The 26,987-nt window shown below is 43.0% G+C and overlaps 5 protein-coding genes and 1 long non-coding RNA gene across 7 annotated transcripts in view; 5 read left to right on the forward strand and 1 right to left on the reverse strand.

Annotated features, from left to right (window-relative positions):
* LOC110837886 (protein Wnt-5b) overlaps positions 1–26,987 on the reverse strand; it is a 203,504-nt gene that overhangs the window by 28,843 nt on the left and 147,674 nt on the right. The gene's annotated exons all lie outside the window — the stretch shown is intronic.
* LOC110837894 (putative salivary secreted peptide) lies at positions 1,464–2,659 on the forward strand. The gene is made up of 2 exons (XM_022080515.2): positions 1,464–1,692; positions 2,291–2,659. Exons 1-2 carry the CDS (start codon positions 1,511–1,513, stop codon positions 2,529–2,531), a joined length of 423 nt encoding a protein of 140 aa, XP_021936207.1. The 5' UTR covers positions 1,464–1,510; the 3' UTR covers positions 2,532–2,659.
* On the forward strand, positions 2,806–8,654 carry LOC110837887 (uncharacterized). The gene is made up of 2 exons (XM_022080508.2): positions 2,806–7,901; positions 8,291–8,654. The coding sequence occupies exons 1-2, from the start codon at positions 6,786–6,788 to the stop codon at positions 8,315–8,317; spliced, it is 1,143 nt and encodes a 380-aa protein (XP_021936200.2). The 5' UTR covers positions 2,806–6,785; the 3' UTR covers positions 8,318–8,654.
* LOC110837891 (uncharacterized) lies at positions 12,289–13,434 on the forward strand. Its single transcript, XM_022080513.2, has 2 exons — positions 12,289–12,750; positions 13,175–13,434. The coding sequence occupies exons 1-2, from the start codon at positions 12,304–12,306 to the stop codon at positions 13,202–13,204; spliced, it is 477 nt and encodes a 158-aa protein (XP_021936205.2). The 5' UTR covers positions 12,289–12,303; the 3' UTR covers positions 13,205–13,434.
* Positions 17,076–18,218, forward strand: LOC147872232 (uncharacterized). Its single transcript, XM_087358063.1, has 2 exons — positions 17,076–17,544; positions 17,959–18,218. The coding sequence occupies exons 1-2, from the start codon at positions 17,098–17,100 to the stop codon at positions 17,986–17,988; spliced, it is 477 nt and encodes a 158-aa protein (XP_087214189.1). The 5' UTR covers positions 17,076–17,097; the 3' UTR covers positions 17,989–18,218.
* On the forward strand, positions 21,697–23,042 carry LOC110837893 (uncharacterized). The gene is made up of 2 exons (XR_015537622.1): positions 21,697–22,370; positions 22,785–23,042. It is a non-coding gene; the product is annotated as an uncharacterized LOC110837893 (long non-coding RNA).

Consider the following 26,987-nt stretch of genomic DNA (forward strand, 5'->3'; position numbering starts at 1 on the left):
GGTTCTCGGCTCGAATTTGAGCAGAATCGAGGGGTTTTTCACTTCTCTCATGTATGGATACTCAGGATCAACAATTTTAAACCATCGACTGCCTCAGAACACGGAGACGATTTCATTTCTAGGGAAGGTCAACTTTGCGACAAAGAAAAGTAGCGCATTCTGTACAAATTATCTTCTTCCCTTCCGTCACATCTGTTCAAGGCAATCAACTGTAAACTTTGCGCCGTTAGAACCTGAAATCTCGCTCAGAGCCGACAAGTTGATCGAATTACTGGGAATTCCATTGTCCTGGTTCTTACTCTCGGTCCTTACGCAACGCTGAATTAGGCAAAAAGATTTATGCGGTGTTTATTCTTAGAAACACATGGCAGATTGGATCAAATATTTCAACAGTACTAAATTTGCATCAGCTTTCGATTCGATGGTTACAAGCAACAAACCTGAAGTAAGAACCAACGTACGGAATATTCAGCGCCATATATTTAGTCAATTGTCTGAGGTATTTGCCCACTTTCGTATCTCTCTGAATGTTGTCAAGTGGATGTCGACCGTGCATTAGTTGATGAAGAATTCTTACGAACAATTACTGGGCATAATTATACGAATAATTTACGATAAGAACAGATAAAGAAATTGCACGTTATTTACGTAATGAATCACGCAACAGTGAGTCATTTCCACAGAACACATTTGTCTATCATTACAATTCGTTTTGCCGGGTTTAAGATGGAGTCTTCGGCGCCTCGAGGCGAATATCAATTCCGTACCTTGGAGATTACAAAACGCTCCATCCCACTTTATTCCTCAGTAATAATCACTCTAATTTACTTCAATCCATGTAACATTACCTCAGCAGTTCATACAACATCGTGAAATATACAACTGACAAATAAGCAGTGTTTCCGAAACTCTGGCGGACAAACAGCGTCCATCCACTCAGATGTTTTTTTTTATATGGGTGTGAAACTTGGACTCTCAGTCCAAAGGAAAAAGAGACTGCGAGTATACGAGTAGAAGGCGCCGGGTTTCGTACTTGGTCCTAACAGGGGCATACGAGCCAAATGAACGTAATAATCAGTGCTCCTCGCCCAGCATCATTAGGGTCATTAAATTCAGGATGCATGAAATAATTGGGACATGTAGCACACTTGGGGAAGATAAAACAAGCAGTCAAAAGTTCAGTCATAAATCCTCAAAACAGGATACCACGCGGGAAAACGAAATGGGAAAATAACATTACGGAAACTCCCGTCTGGGTCGGCAGAAACTCGCTCCACGTTACAGCACAAGACACAAAGTTTTAAGAACAACCACCAACTGGGTGAGAAATTATTACGGGGAAAAGAGGAACATGGTACTAATAGCACTTTTGACACAAGAACGGAAGCCGGCGACTTAACTGCAGACGCAATTAAGTCGTGTTTGCCGATCACGTGCGTCATCCGCGCTTATTTAAAAGCCTGCGTAGAACAGGAAAGAACAGCGCTGAGTACAGAGCCGAGATATCAGGATGCAATCAGCGTCGGTGCATGCGACACGAGTTCTGGTTCTGCTGCCGCTCATCTGCTGTGTGGTGGCGAGCAGTCTGTACAGCCCTTACGAGTACGGGATCTTACAGCAAGCGGCCCTGCGTAATAACAGCCACAATCTGGTCGAGGGATGGAGACAATACGGAGACAGACTACTGCACAGGTGGGTCACAGGTCACAGGTCGCCACAGAAGTTGAGAGCCTAACCTGCAAGAAACGTTATGGACCACGGAGGAAAAACTTTCTCACTTTCTCGAATTGTTTAAGTGACGTCTTTGATTTCCGCAAATTTTCTTTGCAGATTGTCGTAAGTTAATATTGCAATCTTTTTAAAGCCTGGCGGTAACTATATGTGCCACCTGCTTTAAAAATCATCAATTCACGACAGCCGATCTCAGGACACTTATCGAACCTCGCAATAAAAGAAGCTATATCTTCTCTTTGCAAGAATAGGTAGCAATTGGAAAGGCTCCCTGAAAGTCAAGAGGGCCTGACTTCTTCGTATTTTCTCCCTTTACCTCGTCTACTCTTCCTCTATCAATTTCGAAAAATTATCTCCTTCTGACGTAACTCTAAAATATGCCTAATTGTAGCAGCAGTTTCAAAACATAATATTCTTCTATCTAGCGTCATTACTGAGAAAACTTGGTCCGCCATGATTAACGCACAAACACAATCATAAACCGTATCCAGGCCTATCTATTACACACAAGTTACCATGGAAATGCATAAACAGAACTCGTCGTCTGCTTTGTTTGCAGAGACCTCGTGAAACAGAGCTACAGGTTCCTAAGCACCACGACGGCCTACTTGCGCTACCCTGCATGGGGAATCAGTAACGTGACGATCACCTACGTCGTGGCGCTGGACCAGTACGTTGGTGGGACCGGAGGTTACGCCAGTGTCGTGGATGGTGGGGTGGGGCAGAGACACGTGGCAGTCAGTTTCAGGTCCCAGAAGAGCCGGGGCCTTAAGTTCATAGTCGAAATTTATGGGAAATAAAACTTTGTTAGGTTCTCGCGGCGATGAAGATCATGATGTTCTGCTGTGTTGTGATGCCGTGTAGACACGTGGGCAGATAGGATATCTTCATAATTAAAAACCGATGTTTTGTCTCTTCTTTTTGTAAAGCCTGACATGAATTTCTTTCCCTCGTGTTTCTTCAACAAGATGTTTATTTTATGACAAACCAGTCTCTTTATACGGTGAGCAAAATTCTAAATAAATTTATTGGCTCCAGAATAGATTAAAGCGGCACGTACCACGCACAGGAGACATAAAATTTATACAAAATTTCACTGAGAATACCTAATTATACCCGGAAGGCGTAGTTGTAGTTGGGAGAATTATATTAAAATCGATCTTAAAGAGGCGTGGTTTGGATTGGACTCATATGGCCCAGAACAGAGTCTGGTGAGGTCTGGCTCTTGTAAACACGATTGTCATCTCCGCAGAAAGGGTTCTTCTGCTCCACGCAAGCCCCGCCCATGCAACCTCCTGACAATCTTACAACATCCTTATAAACCACTACGTCACACTGGTCACTGGATGTCCTAGAATTCAGAGTGGCACCGTATGTTAATAGAAGAGCTCCAGCCCACTGTCTGGCGGATACAAGACGTCTAACTGCGTCACTTGGTAACACAGCAGTCTACATTTTATCTTTATCGGCACCATTCTTGAATTTGTACAGGCAATGAAACCAAGGATTAAGAAACAGCTTCTTTTCTTAAAACACTCTGTATTATTCCGTGCCACGAACGTCATAAAACACTCACGGATAATCCGTTCTGTGTAGCAAACCGCTGCTGCATGAAATAAATAGCTTGTTTATCAGTGGCTTGTACGTCCTAAGAGCTGCTGTAGGCTGCTCGAACATTTACATATAAAAGCTCCGTAATAAAGTAACTTTGACTTTAATAGAAGAACGTGAACCTTGTTACTAAATGTATTTCATGCTTCAGTAACATTAATATCTCGTTCCCACACCCCACAACAGGGTGTCCCTGAAATCGGTTCACGCAGGAACTGTGCTTTACCTGGTCCACGATTTCTGTGTACCTTTCCATGATGGGCCTTTTATCAGCCCAAGTAAGTTTAACAGTAAGTGGCGAATTATCATAAACGCGGTAACGGATCTTCACAAAATGCGAGGAATTCCATCACTCCTTCGAAACGTCGGTTAACCCCTACATGGCGCCACAGCCTACAAGACCAGTATCGACATCTTTACCGCCGTGAGAACCTGGAAGCTCATATGAACGACGGGCAGGTGTTTGGAAGGAGCAGCAATCTTGTCACGCCATCCCTGGCATCCGCGGAGGGCACAGGAAGATCGTCCTCGAGTACAAGCTGACCACTCGCCTGTACCCGGTTTCGAGATTAAAATGTGGAGTTTTACTTACACTCCCCCATACGTCTTCACGATGCGGTGTTTAAAGAAAGATACAATGAGACGGGATATGACAGTCTTCTGGGACACTGCGCCGTGCAGTCTGGTAAAGATTGGCCGAGGTTACTACCCCCATCATCAGGGTGAGTGTTCAGTGGCGGACTACAAAACGAAGGTTACGATATCAGGAGTTCCATATCAAAAGATAATTTCCTGATCACCTTCAATACTGCCTTCTGTTATCCTACAACGGAGTCACACAGAGGCGGCAGCCCACTGGTGTATGATTTGTAACGTGACTAATACGAATTTATAGCAGCGTTACAACTAAATTTGCCCTCCTTCCACGTGGTTCTCGGTTTCCTGAACCCCGGTCATTAACCACGCAAGATTAATCCGAACATTCCCCAGACCACAATGTAAAGAAAAGAACCTCATAAATATTAATGTAGCTTTCAGGATCTCTGGTCCTTGTAGGTGCTATCAAAACCACACTGCGATGTGGTGTTATACAAACATCTCTTCAGCCGGTCCATCGCGTGCCAGCCTCCTGAATTAATGAAGGTAGCGAAGGTGCGACACATCACAAGTTTCTGAAGGTGAAGCACTCAACACGACTTTCTTTGTTACGAGAAATGTTTATTCATTTCACAACCGTAGCTGACATGTTTAGGTACGGGCGGGAGACGCCATCAGTTTTAAGACGGCAGTCTTCTGGGTTGTTGCGCCGTGTGGTCTGGCGGAAGTTTACCGACGTTTAAGAGATCCTTTGCTGCCTCCATCAACATCGCCGTGACAACCTCAAAACCTACCAAATACGTATCGGTTCGTCTCGCTTGAATACAGATACTCTCACATTTGGTTCGTCGTTCGTTTGTGCTGACTGGTCAGTTACGCAAACGATGGCTCGGATTAGTTCTGGTGAACAAAGCAGTTCCGTACACGACAGAACTTGTTGGGAACGTCCCCTGTGCAGCCCTGGGTGATGGTTGCAGGGGTTGCGACTATACTTGCCAGCCAGGTGAGGGGCGGCAGTCATGGTTGGGTCCGACCCCCGGCCCCCAAAATTAAACGAATTATTGCCTGTCTGCACGGGCCACAAAAGCAACCGGTCATTTCTACACTCATCCTGAAAGACAAAGGTGCAGTGGTCTGTGGCAAGAACGCATTCACAAGTCCGAGACATGATTTATTGCCGGCTTCAGTATCTGCTTCATTTTGTACATCATTGTCGGCTTGCGTACAGCTAAGCGCAGACAAACGAATCGTCGGCTTGCGAGATGTCGTACAGGCCTGCGTCCTGTATTATTCTCGAGAACAGCATCTCTTTACCACGAGTATCGTTCCCAGACACAGGAGGTATATTTCTTTTAAAAAGACACAGAGAAAACAAAGATTTGCTGGAAGAAAATTCTATCTCCTCCAACTTTGACATTACATCTGTTAACCCATTACCATAGAGAACCACTTCTGATGACCTACCGCCTTTCATCACATCCAAATAACCTTCGTAAATCTGCAGAATCCTTCATTAAAGCGAACTACTGATGCATCTGTAATAATATAATGTTTTGTAACGTAAAAAGAATTTTTTTCTTAAATGAGACGTTATTATTACTTCGTTTTAAGTACAAAGTAAAGACGCAATCGCAAAAATATACCATTAATAACGCAAACTAAGGAATGAAAACCTCATTTTTAACACTCGAAGTTCTGTTTAAATGAGGAATGATTAAAGGTTTTAAAATAGAGGATAATAAGAGCAAACAGTTTCAACAATGCCGAAACGTCGGGCTCCTCGATTTCAAGATGCGGATCAATGTCTTGGATGATGGAAGCCGACGACCACATAAGAATTGATGACAGGATGACTTTTCCTACCCTGAGTCCATAGAAACCTGTGTCACCGGGGCGTCTATCTTGTTTCCACGTCGCCATCAGTTCTGGACTCGAAGATTTTGCTTCAGAGCGAGAAACGAATGAGCCCCGAGCTCAGACGACATCAAGAAAACTGTAGAAAAATCCTACTATAACGTATCATTCATGATGAAGATTTATCACATCAGAGCAAATCTTACAATCGTCTCTACTAACTAAAAATGCCAACACCAAGAAATATATTACGGTTTGTGGTCCACACACGTCTTCATTCTCTTTTAATCCTCCAGCAGCATTGAATAAAATGTCTCTCGTCGGTGATGTATTAAGTTATCAGAAGCTGTCGCCATGGAGACTGTGCATGCCAGGGCTTCGAAAAATTAGATTCTATCGGCTCCAGACTTTCTTTCTGCATTCCTACGTATCATTCCACCTGGTGAAGAATGTCTGCGTCCTCCGAAGGATACGATTCTTCTTTTCCATTTCGACCGACGACACAAAGAAACGAAAATAAAGAAGGCAGTTCCCAGTCGTCTCTCCACTCATGGTTAACCTCTGTGTGTAACTTTCTCAACGTTAACCAGAATCTACAGACTCAGACGTAAAAGGAAAAAGAACGATATATTTTCTACGATCTGACGTTTTCACCATGGTAAAATATACTTCACCCTAACGACGGAAGTGCTATATACAACCGAAACGTTGACGACAATCTTGCAAGACGGCACGGAGTCAACAGCCTAGAAGATCGCATTGGACCATATATTTATCACGGCAATTATGATATTTGTACGTCATTAGAACTGATAAACAATGTAATACGTATCTTATCTTACAGATACTTACGAAAGCAATCAAAGTTGTTCAAACAGACTAAAGCGAAAACAGAAAAACTGTTTTCGCAGAACAGTTTGAAACTATCATTGACATGTGACGCAAAGGTAATGGTGATGGATTAGCATCTGCAGCAGCGAGTTGTACGCAACATGGAGCTGAAATTATTTTCAACATTGCCTTTGTGGTTACGAGCTTTGAATTTGTTCTGTGCCGTTCAGATTTCTGAATGCCTTGTGGACATACAACGCAGCGTATTTGAGGAGCATTCGTCGCATTTCTGGAAACATTTAACAACAGGAGAGTCATGCGTGAGAAGCAAACAGCCTCAATCGACCGCTCACGAAGCAAGAGCCGAGAACGGGGCGATGTTCTCGAAGTTGCTCATTGCCAAGTTCTTTCCGTCCGGAAATCCGAAGACGGGGACATCTCGAGTCACGATGGACGCGGGTTTGATAGCCAACATGACCACCATAACAGAGTGGTACAACGGGAAAGGCTCGGTCGAAGTAGAGTCGGGTGGAATCGGATCCAACTACGTCGCGTTCAGTTACGATGTTCCACCCGGGGTAGGCCTTTACTTGGAAACTGAGATTTACTCAGCTGAAGACTATAAGAACAGAGAAGGATACCAGAGATTTAATTCAGACCTGTCACAAGATTTCGCCACTTGTTTGGAGGGAAGAATTAAAAAAGAACAAAAGACAGAAATGACGTTTATGGCTTACGGCACGTATACGGGCCATAAAAAATTCAGAAATGAGACGTATTCTTTCACTTTTAATAAAATGATACAGCACTGCATCGGAGAATCGATATGGTACTATGGAAAAGGTTCAACGAACGTCACTGGAGGTATAGGTCACACGTATTTTGAATTTACATCTCACATACCTGCAAAGGTTAGCGGAATGAATAGTTATAAATGCTATTTCGTTAAAGAAATGGATTTGTCCGCGCCGGTAAAAAAAACACTTCCACATTCCAAGGTTTTCGGAGGCGATTCACACGGAGACGCCGGAAACGAACATGTCCTCGATCAAATTTATGACACAATTCTTCCAGGCACTGACGCGATTATGTGGTTTTTTGGAAACTACAGCGCTGGCATCGTAAGTGTGAAGGGCGGCGCTGAGTGGAAGAGTGGCACAGGTACGATGACCCTTACAGAAGGTGGAGTGGGTGCCAAATACATTGAGCTGACGCTGAACAATTCGCGCACAGCGTACGGGTCCTACCAGTACAACATCACACATCTCCTGGCCAAGGTAAGTAGCAAAGTGCGCTGTACAACTAACTTCCTGCAGGTCTCTCTTGAAAAGTTTGCAATTTACAGGAGATCCCAGGTTCAAAATGTGTCCTGCAGAGGCCGACTGTGTTGACTGGGGTTCTTCACTACTCAAAGCAAAAGGAGGACAGTCAGGTTATATTACATTGGGCCACGAAACCTTCCTTCCACATCTTTTGCAATTAATTGTCGTCAACCTACCATTAGATACTAGAGGCACACAATCTGAGTTATTTAAAGCTGTGTTAAATAAACTGTAAATTTATGAATTTTCTCCCTAGGAAAAATGATAGTTTCATTACGGACCACCGCACCTGCTGAATCCGCCATCATTTTAAATCTTACTGTTGCTACATCCTCTCTTCACAGCCTGAAGAAAAGTGTGTCAACCTGTGAGCCGCTAGCCCCGAAGCCACACTGACCGCAACCTTCAGAGCTGGCTTCGCAGAAATTAGCGACACTGAAACAGCTCGGTCCAGGCGACTGATGACAGCTCAGAACTCGCACCGTAGCAGCGCTAGGAATGCTGTATTGTTGATTAAGACAAGCGCGGTAATGGAGTGGGGGGTGAAGTCCCTCCATGGCCTTGAAGCGTGCAGTTTAACGGAGGCTACTGCGGCGCTGCGATGACAACATTTGAAAAATATGTGCTCTCACGTTACACTATATATGAACACACACATACACGCATGAACAGAAGAAAATAAAGGACCGTGTCACGTTTCTATACAAATTTTATTGTGAACCTGATTTACCTTACTTCTATTCCATGCAAGTTGTAAAATATGTCCATGGTCTCCAATCTAGAGGACATATCATAAAAAACTTGAAATCCCTAGACCCAAATAAAATATAAATTAGCTGAAGATGGCTGTCTTCTGGTACGTTGCACCGTGTTGTGTGGTACAAGTTTGCGGACGTTTCGAAGGTGCTTCCTGCCCCCATAATCAGGGCGACGAGTAAAATCCCAGAAGGCAGCAAACTTCGTACCTTGAAACAACACTTCTATCTAAACAGTCCCGCACAACGTTTAATAAGTCGGAAGGTCTTACTGCCTTTGACGCAAATACGTGGATTGTTTCATCCTCCGGAAACAACGACTCATTCATATGTCTTCGTATCCAGAATCTAACACAGTAACTTCCGAATATGAAGCAGGAATCATGACGACTAAACCGGGAGTGAAGTAACTGGTAGTTCGCCCTCGGGGAAGGGCACGAAACGAGAGGCTTCGAGAATAGGCGAAGTAAGACCGAAACACAGAATACACAACGAGCGGCTTTGTAATCGTGCCTTTCATCTAATATTCCGAGGGCGATTAATTGTATGGAGCACGTCGCACACATAGGGAAACGGAATAAATGCAGCTGGACGTAGAACCTGGCGCAGAGAGAGGACTTCAAAGGCTGTAGGACAGAGAAGTGGCTTATGCTGGGTCGATGCGGTGTGTTTCTGAAGGTAGTGATCAAAATTCGTTCTCATAACAAGAGGTAATATTTTATCAGTTGTTTAACTACGGCGCTGACTGCTCAAAGGAAGAGCACGTCAGTTACCGAGCTCTAAAGAGCGAGTTTTTAATTGGTGAATGATTTACCTCATAATAAAACACGCTCAGTTTCACTTGAGCAAGTGAGCAGGTCTGCCAGCAAAAACACACACGAAAGTCTGAAAATTATACCTCAGACAATCATCAATAGTTCTAATAACAAACCAAACCCTTATTTAGATACAGGTACAACTGCCAGAGTCTCTCGACTTGTACAATCTTATCATATCTACTGGCGTAGAATCTTGCTGATAAACTCTGCCACCTTTAAAGAATAAACAGAACGTACAGGCTACGAGAAAGATAATGTGAAGCCTTGAACACAACCTGGAATGCCCCGATCAAAGAATGGGCTAATGCCAATGACGCAAATCATTCTGTTACCTGAACCAGACCTGCGAACAACAAATGAACGGTACAATACCCCCAAAGCCGTGACCTACTTTAACTGAGTACTGATAATGTCGCTCCGAAACGCCTGTCACGTGGATAACAATGGCTGGAAACTAGAAAGTACGAAGGTGAAGTAACATCATTTCGCATAACGTTCGAGCCAAGTTTAATGAAAACTCGTCAGTTGCTTCGAACGTAACATTTCAATGATGCAAAAACATCGTCTTTCACATTAACAAAAATTGGCTAAAAACTAACATTCAAGATAATTATTAGATTTTGTAGTTTATTTATCATATAATGTGGGGCCAGACGTGTCGTCATTGTAATAAATTTATAATTTATGTGGGTTCATTAGAAAGTGGTTGTGGATAGTTTTAGGATATTGCTCTGATATTCCCTTGTAAGGACTGGGGGACTACAGAGTCAGAATAGCTTAATTAGATGGAAATCGAAAAAAAAGTATAATCCATTACATGGTTTCAAGTGTGCATAATTTTTGCACTGGTTTCAAAAAATAATTCCGAATGAGAACTCCATCAACGAACCTGGCGCTGATCTGAAACGTACCATCACATATTCAGGCATGGACCACGTGACTGCCCTGTGTTTCAAGACCCGGACCACCAATGGCAAAGTCGACAGACCCGTTGTCCGGGAAGTCCGGAACACGGAACGTTCCAGTCAGTCCTCGCGTCATCTTCACGTTAAAGACATCGCTGAGGCTCAGTTACGGCGTGCAATGAAATTTTGTTCTGCTTTCCGAATGCTGACTCCATGAAACAACTGTCTGATATTCGGTTGTCGTCGGAAATGCCGCTCTTGTATGAAGACCGGCCACATTTGACGAATGCCTTGGCAAACATGTTTGCTGCTGTAAGAATGCCGGCAATTTCTCAGCATTAACGACAATCTGTGTATAAATATCACGAAAAATTAAGTAAAAGTAAAGTAAAGTTTGTCCCACTATACGCCATGTAGGCGTTTGGGGGGAGAGGCGGTATAGCTCCTCTCTTCCTTGACCCCGGCACTAGATGGGGGTGAGTGGTCAGCATCACGCCCCGGCCGGCTTTACCCCCAGGAAAGGACCCCGGTACCCATTGGACAGGAGGCTGGGTGGGCCCCAGAGCCGGTCTGGACACAGAGGCTAGAGGAAAAATCCTCTGCCCCCGTCGAGGATCCAACCCCGGTCATCCAGCCCGTAGCTAGTCACTAAACGGACTGAGCTATCCCGGCCCCTACGAAAAATTAAGTACCTACTTATATTCATGAAGTGATTGACGCAAATAAAACTGTTATCGCCTTCTTGTGACGGTTTCCGCCACTGTTTTATCAACACTGACGCAAAAGCCCTGCACAAGTCTTCTCACAAGTGATCATACGATAGTAAAAGAATATCGATAAAAAAATAGTCCACTGCTGACCGCACAGTGAGCGGAAATCAGCAATTCACTCAGATTAGAATTATATGAAAGTCACCTACTTCAGTAAATTGTGTCTTCCCATAATTACAGCCTTTAATGACAGAAAAACTATCACACATTATTAGGGCGCGTAGAAATCAAAATAATGCGCTTTAATATGTTTCTGCGACATTTTTGTTTCTTGGGGGGCGCTGAAGTCGTCGTTGTTCACGAAGAATTTCACATGTCGTAATGTCGATGCCCCTCCCTCCTCACGAAGCGAGGGGCAGCCGCCCCGCTCTAAGGTTAGCCCTGATCTTTAATATTATCTTCCCTTCCTCACACTGCACATAGACTGCGATCGAAAATCTCGAACAAGATGGAAATGACATATTGAATGGTGAGTAAATGAGGATCCATGAGAACGTGTGTTATTACGCGTTTTCAAGAGACTGCGCAGTTATTTATCCGAAAATACTGAGGAAAGCCACGGAAATGCTTTGTCGAGACAACCAGTAAACGGCCCGGGGCCTCTCGAAATCAAATCTAGAATGTTCCAGCCACACCTTGTCCAGTAGGTCATTTTGATGGACACTGATAAGTTTTTTTTGTACAGTCTATACACAAACGTTTGAAGTTTAATGGTGTTGTAAAAATTATATAATATTAAAACATTTGTTGTGTAAAATATTATATTAGCGCTCTTAATCGTAAATACGAAGATAAGTTTTTGTTACTTAAACAGCCACGGAATTTCCATTTGATCTTCAATCTCATTTGAAGTGTTTTAATTACCTCAGACATATGATTATCTTTTTATACGTTTGACGTAATTCAACAGGCGACTGATTAAAGTAATAGGTCAACACAAAGACAGCAGAATAGGTTCAACAGAATTCTTGACGTAAGATAAACGTGGCCGTGGATAATTATATGACACAGAAGTGACTCACGCAAATTTCAATATCTTTAATGACGCGCGCCTCGAGCTATATAAAGGGCCTGCTACAGATTCAGAAGTCATCTACTACCTGCGAGACATGGCGACTACGACATACCTACAATTGTCTCTCGTCTTCGGGCTATTGGCCTTCTGTTCCGACTGCCATCCGCAGGGGGCACAGGCCTTTCCAAGCAGCAAGACACTTGCAAAAAATCTAGTGAATGTTATCGAAAGTCGTCTTTCCGAGAAGAAGAGCTCGACTGTCGAAGACAGACTTTCTGGAGTTCCAAAAGAGAATCTACAGCTGCTACAGTACAAAGGCGAACTTCCTCTACTGAGTGCGAATAATAGCAATACACTGTCTATTTCGTACCCCGACGAGTGGTTTATAGACAGCATCTATGGTGTCACGTACTGGGAGAACGACTTTGGCGATGTCTATTTTTCCGACGGCGGAGCCGGAAGGAACAGTTGGGCTGTGACATGGGTACTGCCGCCACAAGTATCTGCAGTTTACGATTTCAACGTTGAGGTAGTCGTTAAGGTAAGCGAGAAATCATTTTCTACCTTTCGTTTTGCTGGATTTTCCTTGAAACGATGTTTTACTGAGCTGGTTAAAAAGATTCTTCGGGTTTTATGCAGACATGAATAGGTCTCCTGAGTCAGCGTACGTAGTAACAATTCATCCGCAACAGGTAGCAAAACTGTACACGAACTTAAAAGCTGTCACGCCATCAATTGTAATTCTGAGTTTGAACATTCGGTTCCCATTCTGACAAATTACACCCCGAGAGACAGAAAAAAGGAGGGGGGAACTTTGAAAATTCGAACTCGCCGTTCGTTAAGATTTGTTTTAATATAATCCTCCAACCTACGTTCAGAACCGTCATACGTGCTTCATGTAGCGATCATCACCGGAATAATCCAACGTGTCCACACATTAATGGCGCCCGTCTTCTTGTTTCCAGCCTGAATACAATAAAACAGCGACCGCCTAGTCCCAGCAGACGCAGCGGCCATGCGGATGCACAAAATCCAGGGGCATGAACTCTACTCCGGAAATTGGAAACAATAAATAATCAAACTGAAGGCATCGCCAAACAAATGCGACCAGACAAGATGAAGGACACAATTGTTTTCATATTCTTGATTGGCTCTTTCGTTCACAGTTATTCCACAGATGTAAATAAATTATCAATTTAAACTAAATAAATATAATTTCAAAATGCTTGTTCTCTTCTTTCCGTACTTACTCCATGGAGCCGGGTCCTTCCTTAGAAGCCGACAGTCGCTGAGCCACTCAAAATAAAAGTTCCCACGCATTTTATGGAATCCGAATGTTAATTACCATAATCGCAAGAGCCCGCCACTGGTCCCTATCCTGAGCCAGATTAATCCAGTCCATACCACCCCAACCTAATTATCTAAGATCCATTTTAATATCATCCTCCCACCTACTTCTTCGTATTCACCGCCATGAGAACTGAAAATCTCAGTATGCAATGTATCCCATTTCTTTCCACTGCTCCTCGACGTGTACAGGCGACGTAGTCCTACGGCACCCGTCCAACTATCTCCGGAGTCCACTCCATACGTTTTCATGCCGTCGCGAACACGCACAGGGAAAACTTTACCGGGAATGTTCGTTAATGGATTACGACAAGAAGGAATGAGGGAAGGCGATCGTGGCGGAGGCCTCCATTCCGACGCGCTGAAGAGAATATGTGGAAGACGATTCAAAATTTGTGCTGTTCAGCAGATACTATTTAGGGCGACGAAAATCTATAAGATTGAGATAGCCGATGCATACTGACAGTCGGGAAAATGAGAAATGCCAACAAAATTTTCGTTCGAAACCCTCAACGGAAGCAAGCTATCCTTGGCATACAAAGGAGTAAATATTAAAAAGTACAGGCTTTTACGTAAAATAGTGCGATGATGTACACTGAATTAAACTTTGTCAGGACAGGCTACAAAGGCGGGCGATTACGAACAGGACTGAATCTTCCGGGAGTCCTGTAAAACCTGAGAGTCTCTTAACCGGCGGAGCAGGTGTAATCAGCCTCTCGCCTCGGAGTTGGACGTCGTCAGAGCAGCGTGACCACTGCGCAGTTCTGAGGTCCTCAAAGCAGCGCCGAAATTTCAGATGTTCTCCAGTAAAAGTCATACAGCGACGAATAATACGAGGTCGGTGCCCCAGCCAGTGTCGGCCGCACCTAACCTAACCAAAATTTATTATCACCAGCCCGAAAGAGGTATCAATAAATTATCACACACAGAGCAATAATATGGCGAAGACGAAGGACGATTTCCTTTTCCTGCCATAAAACTCAACATAAAATGAGTTATTACAGGTGCAGCAGTCTCGCGGCAAGTTGTGGAATTTATATAAACGAACTGCGGAGTGCGACAGAGACCACCGCAACCCAGCACCAACTTCACGACCAAGGCGTCCGGTCAGGCGACGACGTACAGGCACACTGCACACAGCTGCCTCAGTACCCGATTTATGACGAGATTTTTATACGAGGTACAGAACACCGCAAAAGTCCTCAGATCTCCGTAATAAAACATTGTGAATTGCTGCTTCGTGATCGCGAGATACGGCAATCGATTCCATGTCAGGAAGGAAGTTTATAGACTTATGGCTCTTGGCGTGACTAAACGTGTAGCATTGGACAGGTTCAAAAATTTATTTCTGTTGTTTTCAATACAACTCCTTAGCTCACCGAAACGAAAACTTTGTTCGTTAAATATGAAGGAAGGAGATAACTTGGAAGATCCAGTGGTAGATATGATGACGATGAACTAAAAATGATCTTCAAGAAATCGTTTAGGAGGTTGTGGACTGCATTCACTAGGGTCACGATAGAGTCCAGTGGTAGGCTCATGTCAACGCGGGGAAATTCTTGATCAGCTGATCGAGAAGGACCGTTCTCCATGGAGTTAGCTTCCACCTATGGCCCTCCCGAGTAACACGCCCTGATATACAGAGTTCAAATATCAGGAGCACGGCTTCAGCATCGTAAAGCGTCTCACGTTCTCCAAATATAGCAACGCACAACGCAACAGGTTGGTTATTCATAATGTCTGCCACATATCGTCCGTAAGTCTATATTTGGCAACTGCTTTGAAGCTATACTTCACTAATCTGATTACCAGATGCTTTTGTGTAATAGCCACTGAAAGGCGCGCACACACAACATCTAGGAACGGAGCGCAGTGTGTTAACTATTGTTTATATAACGGATTCTGAACAGGGAGAGTGAAGTGTCGAAACGTCACTGCACTGTAAGGAACAAATACATTTACTGTCGCTAAAAGGAAATGCAATCGGGAGGTGCCTATTTCAAAATCAGACGTCGAAAACTGTAAGTCAAGATTGTGTCCTACCCCTCGTTTATTTAATCAACACAAATTATTCCTGCACCCTTACAGATTAATTACGAAACCTTCTCGTGGTTAAATACAATTCGTACCGCTGAAGAACGACGCGTGCTTAACCAAAACTTTCGAAAGACGGATGTAAAAGTTTCCCTCGCCGAATTCAAAATGGACGAAATTCAGTCTCTGGGAGTCTCAAGCTTAGAAGCGAGACATTTTGAGCACAGGATGGAAAGAGTTAATTAAGTAGACCATAACTACTTCCCCTCCCCCTCGCTCTTCCTCTATTTAATGTACTATTACGAAATAAAATTATCGCCAGATCCCTAAGTCAATATAAATTACGTCTGTCTTAAGCTCTTCTTACCAAGCACCAAATAAATAACTCTGATCAACTTCCCATTGAACCAATGACGTCCAATTGATAACCAGCATTTACCTATGAAACCTGAATATCCTAATTCATGCTACGTGTCCTGCTCAGTGTAACCCCGACGACAATTATCATCTGGCCACCCTCATGTTATACAGGCTTCGAGACAATTATCATTCTGACGCACAAAATCCAATCAGATCTCAGGCACTGCATTATTTTGCCATCTCTTAACATACATATGAAGCACCAGTGATAAAATACAGCCGCTTATCATCGGCAGCATCCCATTGCTTCAGGCCAAACGATACCAGCCTCGTCGACTCAACCAACTCGTAGATATTTTAAAAATGTACCTAACGAATAATTGATTGTGATCTGCGTTATTCGATTTTCTAAGCTCTCTGTATTCTCCTCCGTTCTACTAAATTTTAGAATCTTAAGTCAAAATCGTGCTGATGGCCCCTAAGCGTCGCAAAATGGAGGACGAAAACTTAGCTGCACTGACCATGACGTCATCTTGGACCGTAGCGATAATGAGGATCCATGAGAACGTGTGTTATTACGCGTTTTCAAGAGACTGCGCAGTTATTTATCCGAAAATACTGAGGAAAGCCACGGAAATGCTTTGTTGAGACAACCGAGCCCGGGGCCTCTCGAAATCAAATCTAGAATGTTCCAGCCACACCTTGTCCAGTAGGTCATTTTGATGGACACTGATAAGTTTTTTTTGTACAGTCTATACACAAACGTTTGAAGTTTAATGGTGTTGTAAAAATTATATAATATTAAAACATTTGTTGTGTAAAATATTATATTAGCGCTCTTAATCGTAAATACGAAGATAAGTTTTTGTTACTTAAACAGCCACGGAATTTCCATTTGATCTTCAATCTCATTTGAAGTGTTTTAATTACCTCAGACATATGATTATCTTTTTATACGTTTGACGTAATTCAACAGGCGACTGATTAAAGTAATAGGTCAACACAAAGACAGCAGAATAGGTTCAACAGAATTCTTGACGTAAGATAAACGTGGCCGTGGAAAATTATATGACACAGAAGTGAAGTGCGCCTGGAGCTATATAAAGGGCCTGCTACAGATTCAGAAGTCATCTACTACCTGCGAGACATGGCGACTACGACATACCTACAATTGTCTCTCGTCTTCTGCCTATTGGCCTTCTGTTCCGACTGCCATCCGCAGGGGGCACAGGCCTTTCCAAGCAGCAAGACACTTGCAAAAAATCGAGTGAATGTTATCGAAAGTCGTCTTTCCGAGAAGAAGAGCTCGACTGTCGAAGACAGACTTTCTGGAGTTCCAAAAGAGAATCTACAGCTGCTACAGTACAAAGGCGAACTTCCTCTACTGAGTGCGAATAATAGCAATACACTGTCTATTTCGTACCCCGACGACTGGATTATAGACAGCATCTTTGGTATCACGTACTGGGAGAACGACTTTGGCGATGTCTATTTTTCCGACGGCGGAGCCGGAAGGAACAGTTGGGCTGTGACATGGGTACTGCCGCCACAAGTATCTGCAGTTTACGATTTCAACGTTGAGGTAGTCGTTAAGGTAAGCGAGAAATCATTTTCTACCTTTCGTTTTGCTGGATTTTCCTTGAAACGATGTTTTACTGAGCTGGTTAAAAAGATTCTTCGGGTTTTATGCAGACATGAATAGGTCTCCTGAGTCAGCGTACGTAGTAACAATTCATCCGCAAAACTGTACACGAACTTAAAAGCTGTCACGCCATCAATTGTAATTCTGAGTTTGAACATTCGGTTCCCATTCTGACAAATTACACCCCGAGAGACAGAAAAAAGGAGGGGGGAACTTTGAAAATTCGAACTCGCCGTTCGTTAAGATTTGTTTTAATATTATCCTCCAACCTACGTTCAGAACCGTCATACGTGCTTCATGTAGCGATCATCACCGGAATAATCCAACGTGTCCACACATTAATGGCGCCCGTCTTCTTGTTTCCAGCCTGAATACAATAAAACAGCGACCGCCTAGTCCCAGCAGACGCAGCGGCCATGCGGATGCACAAAATCCAGGGGCATGAACTCTACTCCGGAAATTGGAAACAATAAATAATCAAACTGAAGGCATCGCCAAACAAATGCGACCAGACAAGATGAAGGACACAATTGTTTTCATATTCTTGATTGGCTCTTTCGTTCACAGTTATTCCACAGATGTAAATAAATTATCAATTTAAACTAAATAAATATAATTTCAAAATGCTTGTTCTCTTCTTTCCGTACTTACTCCATGGAGCCGGGTCCTTCCTGAGAAGCCGACAGTCGCTGAGCCACTCAAAATAAAAGTTCCCACGCATTTTATGGAATCCGAATGTTAATTACCATAATCGCAAGAGCCCGCCACTGGTCCCTATCCTGAGCCAGATTAATCCAGTCCATACCACCCCAACCTAATTATCTAAGATCCATTTTAATATCATCCTCCCACCTACTTCTTCGTATTCACCGCCATGAGAACTGAAAATCTCAGTATGCAATGTATCCCATTTCTTTCCACTGCTCCTCGACGTGTACAGGCGACGTAGTCCTACGGCACCCGTCCAACTATCTCCGGAGTCCACTCCATACGTTTTCATGCCGTCGCGAACACGCACAGGGAAAACTTTACCGGGAATGTTCGTTAATGGATTACGACAAGAAGGAATGAGGGAAGGCGATCGTGGCGGAGGCCTCCATTCCGACGCGCTGAAGAGAATATGTGGAAGACGATTCAAAATTTGTGCTGTTCAGCAGATACTATTTAGGGCGACGAAAATCTATAAGATTGAGATAGCCGATGCATACTGACAGTCGGGAAAATGAGAAATGCCAACAAAATTTTCGTTCGAAACCCTCAACGGAAGCAAGCTATCCTTGGCATACAAAGGAGTAAATATTAAAAAGTACAGGCTTTTACGTAAAATAGTGCGATGATGTACACTGAATTAAACTTTGTCAGGACAGGCTACAAAGGCGGGCGATTACGAACAGGACTGAATCTTCGGGAGTCCTGTAAAACCTGAGAGTCTCTTAACCGGCGGAGCAGGTGTAATCAGCCTCTCGCCTCGGAGTTGGACGTCGTCAGAGCAGCGTGACCACTGCGCAGTTCTGAGGTCCTCAAAGCAGCGCCGAAATTTCAGATGTTCTCCAGTAAAAGTCATACAGCGACGAATAATACGAGGTCGGTGCCCCAGCCAGTGTCGGCCGCACCTAACCTAACCAAAATTTATTATCACCAGCCCGAAAGAGGTATCAATAAATTATCACACACAGAGCAATAATATGGCGAAGACGAAGGACGATTTCCTTTTCCTGCCATAAAACTAAACATAAAATGAGTTATTACAGGTGCAGCAGTCTCGCGGCAAGTTGTGGAATTTATATAAACGAACTGCGGAGTGCGACAGAGACCACCGCAACCCAGCACCAACTTCACGACCAAGGCGTCCGGTCAGGCGACGACGTACAGGCACACTGCACACAGCTGCCTCAGTACCCGATTTATGACGAGATTTTTATACGAGGTACAGAACACCGCAAAAGTCCTCAGATCTCCGTAATAAAACATTGTGAATTGCTGCTTCGTGATCGCGAGATACGGCAATCGATTCCATGTCAGGAAGGAAGTTTATAGACTTATGGCTCTTGGCGTGACTAAACGTGTAGCATTGGACAGGTTCAAAAATGTATTTCTGTTGTTTTCAATACAACTCCTTAGCTCACCGAAACGAAAACTTTGTTCGTTAAATATGAAGGAAGGAGATAACTTGGAAGGTCCAGTGGTAGATATGATGACGATGAACTAAAAATGATCTTCGAGAAATCGGGTAGGAGGTTGTGGACTGCATTCACTAGGGTCACGATAGAGTCCAGTGGCAGGCTCATGTCAACGCGGGGAAATTCTTGATCAGCTGTTCGAGAAGGACCGTTCTCCATGGAGTTAGCTTCCACCTATGGCCCTCCCCTCTCCTCCGCCCGAGTAACACGCCCTGATATACAGAGTTCAAATATCAGGAGCACGGCTTCAGCATCGTAAAGCGTCTCACGTTCTCCAAATATAGCAACACCTTCTGTCTGGCACAACGCAACAGGTTGGTTATTCATAATGTCTGCCACATATCGTCCGTAAGTCTATATTTGGCAACTGCTTTGAAGCTACACTTCACTAATCTGATTACCAGATGCTTTTGTGTAATAGCCACTGAAAGGCGCGCAGTGTGTTAACTCTTGTTTATATAACGGATTCTGAACAGGGAGAGTGAAGTGTCGAAACGTCACTGCACTGTAAGGAACAAATACATTTACTGTCGCTAGAAGGAAATGCAATCGGGAGGTGCCTATTTCAAAATCAGACGTCGAAAACTGTAAGTCAAGATTGTGTCCTACCCCTCGTTTATTTAATCAACACAAATCATTCCTGCACCCTTACAGATTAATTACGAAACCTTCTTGTGGTACATAATTCTCGTGGTTAAATACAATTCGTACCGCTGAAGAACGACGCGTGCTTAACCCAAACGTTTCAACGACGGATGTAAGAGTTTCCCTCGCCGAATTCAAAATGGACGAAATCCAGTCTCTGGGAGTCTCAAGCTTAGAAGCGAGACATTTTGAGCACAGGATGGAAAGAGTTAATTAAGTAGACCATAACTACTTCCCCTCCCCTTCGCTCTTCCCTATTCAATGTACTACTACGAAATAAAATTATCGCCCGATTCCTAAGTCAATATAAATTACGTCTGTCTTAAGCTCTTCTTACCAAGCACCAAATAAATAACTCTGATCAATGAATTGACTTCCCATTGAACCAATGACGTCCAATTGATAACCAGCATTTACCTATGAAACCTGAATCTCCTAATTCATGCTACGTGTCCTGCTCAGTGTAACCCCGACGACATATTCATCTGGCTACCCTCATGTTATACAGACTTCGAGATAATTATCATTCTGACGCACAAAATCCAATCAGATCTCAGGCACTGCATTATTTTGCCATCTCTTAACATACATATGAAGCACCAGTGATAAAATACAGTCGCTTATCATCGGCAGCATCCCATTGCTTCAGGCCAAACGATACCAGCCTCGTCGACTCAACCAACTCGTTAACAGAAATAATATTAGATATTTTAAAAACGTACCTAACGAATAATTGATTGTGATCTGCGTTATTCGATTTTCTAGGTTCTCTGTATTCTCCTCCGTTCTACTAAATTTTAGAATCTTAAGTCAAAATCGTGCTGATGGCCCCTAAGCGTCGCAAAATGGAGGACGAAAACTTAGCTGCACTGACCATGACGTCATCTTGGACCGTAGCGATAATGAGGATCCATGAGAACGTGTGTTATTACGCGTTTTCAAGAGACTGCGCAGTTATTTATCCGAAAATACTGAGGAAAGCCACGGAAATGCTTTGTCGAGACAACCAGTAAACGGCCCGGGGCCTCTCGAAATCAAATCTAGAATGTTCCAGCCACACCTTGTCCAGTAGGTCATTTTGATGGACACTGATAAGTTTTTTTTGTACAGTCTATACACAAACGTTTGAAGTTTAATGGTGTTGTAAAAATTATATAATATTAAAACATTTGTTGTGTAAAATATTATATTAGCGCTCTTAATCGTAAATACGAAGATAAGTTTTTGTTACTTAAACAGCCACGGAATTTCCATTTGATCTTCAATCTCATTTGAAGTGTTTTAATTACCTCAGACATATGATTATCTTTTTATACGTTTGACGTAATTCAACAGGCGACTGATTAAAGTAATAGGTCAACACAAAGACAGCAGAATAGGTTCAACAGAATTCTTGACGTAAGATAAACGTGGCCGTGGAAAATTATATGACACAGAAGTGAAGTGCGCCTGGAGCTATATAAAGGGCCTGCTACAGATTCAGAAGTCATCTACTACCTGCGAGACATGGCGACTACGACATACCTACAATTGTCTCTCGTCTTCTGCCTATTGGCCTTCTATTCCGACTGCCATCCGCAGGGGGCACAGGCCTTTCCAAGCAGCAAGACACTTGCAAAAAATCTAGTGAATGTTATCGAAAGTCGTCTTTCCGAGAAGACGAGCTCGTCTGTCGAAGACAGACTTTCTGGAGTTCCAAAAGTGAATCTACAGATGTTTCGGTACAAAGGCGAACTTCCTCTACTGAGTGCGAATAATAGCAATACACTGTCTATTTCGTACCCCGACGACTGGATTATAGACAGCATCTTTGGTATCACGATCTGGGAGAACGACTACGGCGATGTCTATATTTCCGACGGCGGAGCCGGAGAGAACAGTTGGGCTGTGACATGGATACTGAAGCCACAAATTGCTGTAGTTTACGATTTCAACATTAATGTAGTCGTTAAGGTAAGCGAGAAATCATTTTCTACCTTTCCTTTTGCTGGATTTTCCTTGAAACGATGTTTTACTGAGCTGGTTAAAAAGATTCTTCGGGTTTTATGCAGACATGAATAGGTCTCCTGAGTCAGCGTACGTAGTAACAATTCATCCGCAAAACTGTACACGAACTTAAAAGCTGTCACGCCATCAATTGTAATTCTGAGTTTGAACATTCGGTTCCCATTCTGACAAATTACACCCCGAGAGACAGAAAAAAGGAGGGGGGAACTTTGAAAATTCGAACTCGCCGTTCGTTAAGATTTGTTTTAATATTATCCTCCAACCTACGTTCAGAACCGTCATACGTGCTTCATGTAGCGATCATCACCGGAATAATCCAACGTGTCCACACATTAATGGCGCCCGTCTTCTTGTTTCCAGCCTGAATACAATAAAACAGCGACCGCCTAGTCCCAGCAGACGCAGCGGCCATGCGGATGCACAAAATCCAAGGGCATGAACTCTACGTGAAATTGGAAACAATAAATAATCAAACTGAAGGCATCGCCAAACAAATGCGACCAGACAAGATGAAGGGGACAATTGTTTTCATATTCTTGATTGGCTCTTTCGTTCACAGTTATTCTACAGATGTAAATAAATTATCAATTTAAACTAAATAAATATAATTTCAAAATGCTTGTTCTCTTCTTTCCGTACTTACTCCATGGAGCCGGGTCCTTCCTGAGAAGCCGACAGTCGCTCAGCCACTCAAAATAAAAAGTTCCCACGCATTTTATGGAATCCGAATGTTAATTACCATGATCGCAAGAGCCCGCCACTGTTCCCGATCCTGAGCCAGATTATTCCAGTCCATACCACCCCAACGTAATTATCTAAGATCTATTTTAATATCATCCTCCCACCTACTTCTTCGTATTCACCGCCATGAGAACTGAAAATCTCAGTATGCAATTTTTCCCATTTCTTTCCACTGCTCCTCGACGTGTACAGGCGACGTAGTCCTACGGCACCCGTCCAACTATCTCCGGAGCCCCTAAGCGTCGCAAAATGGAGGACGAAAACTTAGCTGCACTGACTATGACGTCATCTTGGACCGTAGCGATAAATTTTAATCAACACTGTAGTGAATATTTGTCAAGGTAAGCTAAAGTCTATTCATATAACACATTCTACGTGCATTTCCAAGTAATCTAAAGATATCACTTAAGCAACTTTTTTATTTTTCAGAATATCTGAGATTATCTCAAGAAGTATTTGTTCTTACGTAAAATATTTGTCAAAATCTTCCACTAAACTAAAACTAAAATTTGTCAGATAATATTTCGTAAATTTTATAAGAATCGGGTTATCATTTATCGAGCTGTTAAGTCTTCCAGTGAGCACTATTTCGCCTTACTGATCCCCCACCACGCTCGTAATGGAGATGCGTTGGTTTCTTACAGGTACAAACTGGAGGCCGAACATTGTTTATGAGCTCTGTGTTCCAAAGCGTACGACTTACTTCCGAAACCAAACATTAATCACTCAAAGACTGGAGGGGGATTAAATTCCCGCTCAGTAATTAAGTGACTTTGAAGCCTTTCTAATAGTCAGCAACTCGATTTAGCTACCGCTCGTTCAGCAACACACGGCAATTAGCGCTTTGCAGGTCGACGCCGTATTACCCGCCTTGTTAGTTTTAATGTACCGTGATTACACTCACTCGCTCACTGCAAACTGCCTTACGACCTCTCCCGGCAATCTGAATATTGAACAATAACAGGAAGGTGTAGTACTGCAATAGAGTACATACATTTTACACCGGTTCCTCGCTGTTTTAAACCTCACTGGTCATAATTATAATCACAAATAATTTCACACTGCCCAGAATCGAAAATTATATTCGTCTGCCTCGCCTTTAATATTCACATCATCAGAGTGTTTCAAATGCAAGTCATAAATTTCAGCGACTTCAGTATCGAATGTTAAGTAACAATTACTTGTACAATGGCCAGTTAAGAGAACATACAGTTGACTCGGAATTTTGGCCAACAAAAAAATCGGTAAAATCTCATATCTTAAAGCGACGGCGATTAAGAATAAATGTTGGCAAGGAATTTTCGAAGATGCCTGTCCTCTGGAATGTTTCGCCGTCTAGACTGCTTCAAATTTATCAGCATTTCAGAGGTGCTTACTGCCTCCATCATCAGGTCGACGAGTAAGGAAGCACCTCTGACACGTCGGCCAGTTTCTACAAAACAACGCTGCGCCAACATTCCAGAAGACAGTCGTCTTCATACTGGCAGCCGTGAAAAGCTTAAATCAGGACCAGGGATTTGTCGTATTGGATTTCCTCATGTTGACGGAAAGTATTACAGCATCCGTGCCTGAATGAGCCTGTATTAGTATCAACGTACGTAACCTGTGAGCCGCCCTGCACGCAGGGGCCCCTCTCTGTGCCCCAGATGCGTGACAACGTCTGAAGTAGTACCCCCCGGGGCCACGACGAGCATGGGGGGCATCGCCTTCAGAAAGACGAGCGTGGGAAACGAAACATAATGATAACGGATCTGAGCTTCATGACAAAGGTAACAACACAAAATCCTGGGTCTTAAGAAAAGGTTACCAAAAATTTCGACCCACACACCCGCGGACGGATTATAATCTCCGCTTTGCTGTCTCCTAAAGAGGAACAGACTCAGTAACATTAGATTTAAAATCTGTTTCGGTAGCCTTGAACGTAAAACAAAAGTACCCCTTCCGATCCATCGTTAATAATTATTTTTGACTCTTTAGAAAACTCCTTATCCACTACTGGAATTAAATCGTAATCAATTTCACTACGAAAGCTTCACCGGACACGATTTCTCTATAAAGAAAAGATAAAAAGTCTCTAAACCAGTCCTCGGATGAAGTCGATTAATCATAAAAGTTTTTAAACTATTTCTCTCTCTATCTCTATCTCGGTGGTAGTTCTCAGTCTTCATTTCTTATCCTCTTTCTTCCTTTTCTAGTCTCTGCTTCTCCTTTTGAATCACTACATCCCTAGAAAAAGCTTTCTATCTTACAGGTTTGAGATTCCTATTCTCAGATACGAAGACTTTTAATCACAGCTACGGAGAGCAGACAAGGCGATTTGTCGATATCTCGTGCTTGTGGAGTGCGAGTCACGCAGTAACCACGTACATCAGAAGAAACCAACGTGCTTACTCGGCAAACAAAACGTTATTAGGCAATCTGCTCTAACATACATTTTAATATTATCCTCCCACCTACGTCTACGTCTTCCTAGTGGTCTATTGCCTTCTGGTTTACCCACCAAGACCCTACACGCATTCCTCTTCTCTCCCACGCGAGCTACATGTCCTGCCCATCTCATCCTCCTCGACTACAACAGTCTCATTTTATTTGGCGAGGAGTACAGCTTATGAAGCTCCTCGTTATGAAAGTTTTTCCAGCCTCCTAGTAATTCATTCCCTTTAGGTCCAAATATGCTCCTCAGCGCCCTGAGCCTCAGTCTACGTTCCTCCCTTAGAGTCAGAGACCAAGTTTCACACCCATACAAAACTACAGGCAAAATTATAGTTCTGTGAATTTTAACCTTCGTGTTTTTAGACAGCAAACGAAAAGCCAAGAGGTTTTGAACTGAGTGATAGCACGCACTACCCGAATTTAATCTGCTCTTAATTTCCTCATGAACCAAATTTTATTTATTACTGTAACTCCCAAGTATCTGAACTTTGCCTCGTTTTCAAAGGATCCATTATGTATCTTTAAATTACGCTTTGCCCTGCATTCTGGTTACGAGACCATCAACATACACTTAGTTTTCTCTGTGTTTATTTCTAGACCAGCCTTACTAGCGTCAATTAGAGCTTCTGTGTTTCTCCTTATGGTATTTATGTTATCCCCCCCCCACCCAATAGATCTACATAATCAGCATCGACCAGAAGCTGATGTGTCCCGTTCAATTTCAGCCCCATTTGGTTTTCTTGGATCTTCCTAATGGCGTATTCTAAAGCCACGGCGATAGAGAATCTCCTTCTTCTAGACCATTCAGAAAATGAAACGTGTCAGAGAAATGTTTACCTATACGGACTTTACTCTATTTTCAATTAAACACATCTTAATAAGACTAACTAGCTTCACGGGTACACCAAACTCAATGAGAATACTGTACAATATTTCTCTCGTAACTGACTCATAGGCGTTCTTGAAGTTTATGAACAGCTGATGTACTGCTTCTCTAGTATCTGACGAATACAGAAAAACTGATCAGTAATTGACCTATTACGTCGAAGCCCGCACTGATGATTGAGAGAATGATGTTGGATTAAGTTTTGCATGAATCTGATAGCAGTGATTCGCCTAGATAATTACTAGTCACTTTTTAGCCCTTCTTGTAAATTAGCACAATAGCAGACTCCTTCCACTGCTGAGGGAATTCTTCCTTGTTCCAAATAGAAATAAGGAGTTTGTGGATCAAACACCATTAACTAAAATGCATTAAACAATTCGTGTGCCAATGGATATCTACAGTCCTCGTGAAACAACGTGGCCGCCCTGTTAATCCTTCAAACATCGTCAGGTGATCTCACGATCATCATCAAAATAAGACACCACTTCCGATATCAGAGAATA

Source organism: Zootermopsis nevadensis, unplaced genomic scaffold (assembly GCF_977971745.1).
Source record: "Zootermopsis nevadensis isolate Lab colony 2312 unplaced genomic scaffold, Znev_1.0 Znev_ptg000029l, whole genome shotgun sequence".
Classification (NCBI taxonomy): Eukaryota; Metazoa; Arthropoda; class Insecta; order Blattodea; family Termopsidae; genus Zootermopsis; species Zootermopsis nevadensis.

What these genes read in the sequence shown, in the direction of transcription:
- LOC110837894 (XM_022080515.2), top strand. Translation starts at nt 1,511, where the DNA reads ATGCAATCAGCGTCGGTGCATGCGACACGAGTTCTGGTTCTGCTGCCG. An exon ending in GGAGACAGACTACTGCACAG is followed by an intron (nt 1,693 to 2,290) that starts GTGGGTCACAGG and finishes CTTTGTTTGCAG; the next exon opens with AGACCTCGTGAAACAGAGCT.
- LOC110837887 (XM_022080508.2), top strand. Translation starts at nt 6,786, where the DNA reads ATGGAGCTGAAATTATTTTCAACATTGCCTTTGTGGTTACGAGCTTTG. An exon ending in TCACACATCTCCTGGCCAAG is followed by an intron (nt 7,902 to 8,290) that starts GTAAGTAGCAAA and finishes CTCTCTTCACAG; the next exon opens with CCTGAAGAAAAGTGTGTCAA.
- LOC110837891 (XM_022080513.2), top strand. Translation starts at nt 12,304, where the DNA reads ATGGCGACTACGACATACCTACAATTGTCTCTCGTCTTCGGGCTATTG. An exon ending in ACGTTGAGGTAGTCGTTAAG is followed by an intron (nt 12,751 to 13,174) that starts GTAAGCGAGAAA and finishes TCTTGTTTCCAG; the next exon opens with CCTGAATACAATAAAACAGC.
- LOC147872232 (XM_087358063.1), top strand. Translation starts at nt 17,098, where the DNA reads ATGGCGACTACGACATACCTACAATTGTCTCTCGTCTTCTGCCTATTG. An exon ending in ACGTTGAGGTAGTCGTTAAG is followed by an intron (nt 17,545 to 17,958) that starts GTAAGCGAGAAA and finishes TCTTGTTTCCAG; the next exon opens with CCTGAATACAATAAAACAGC.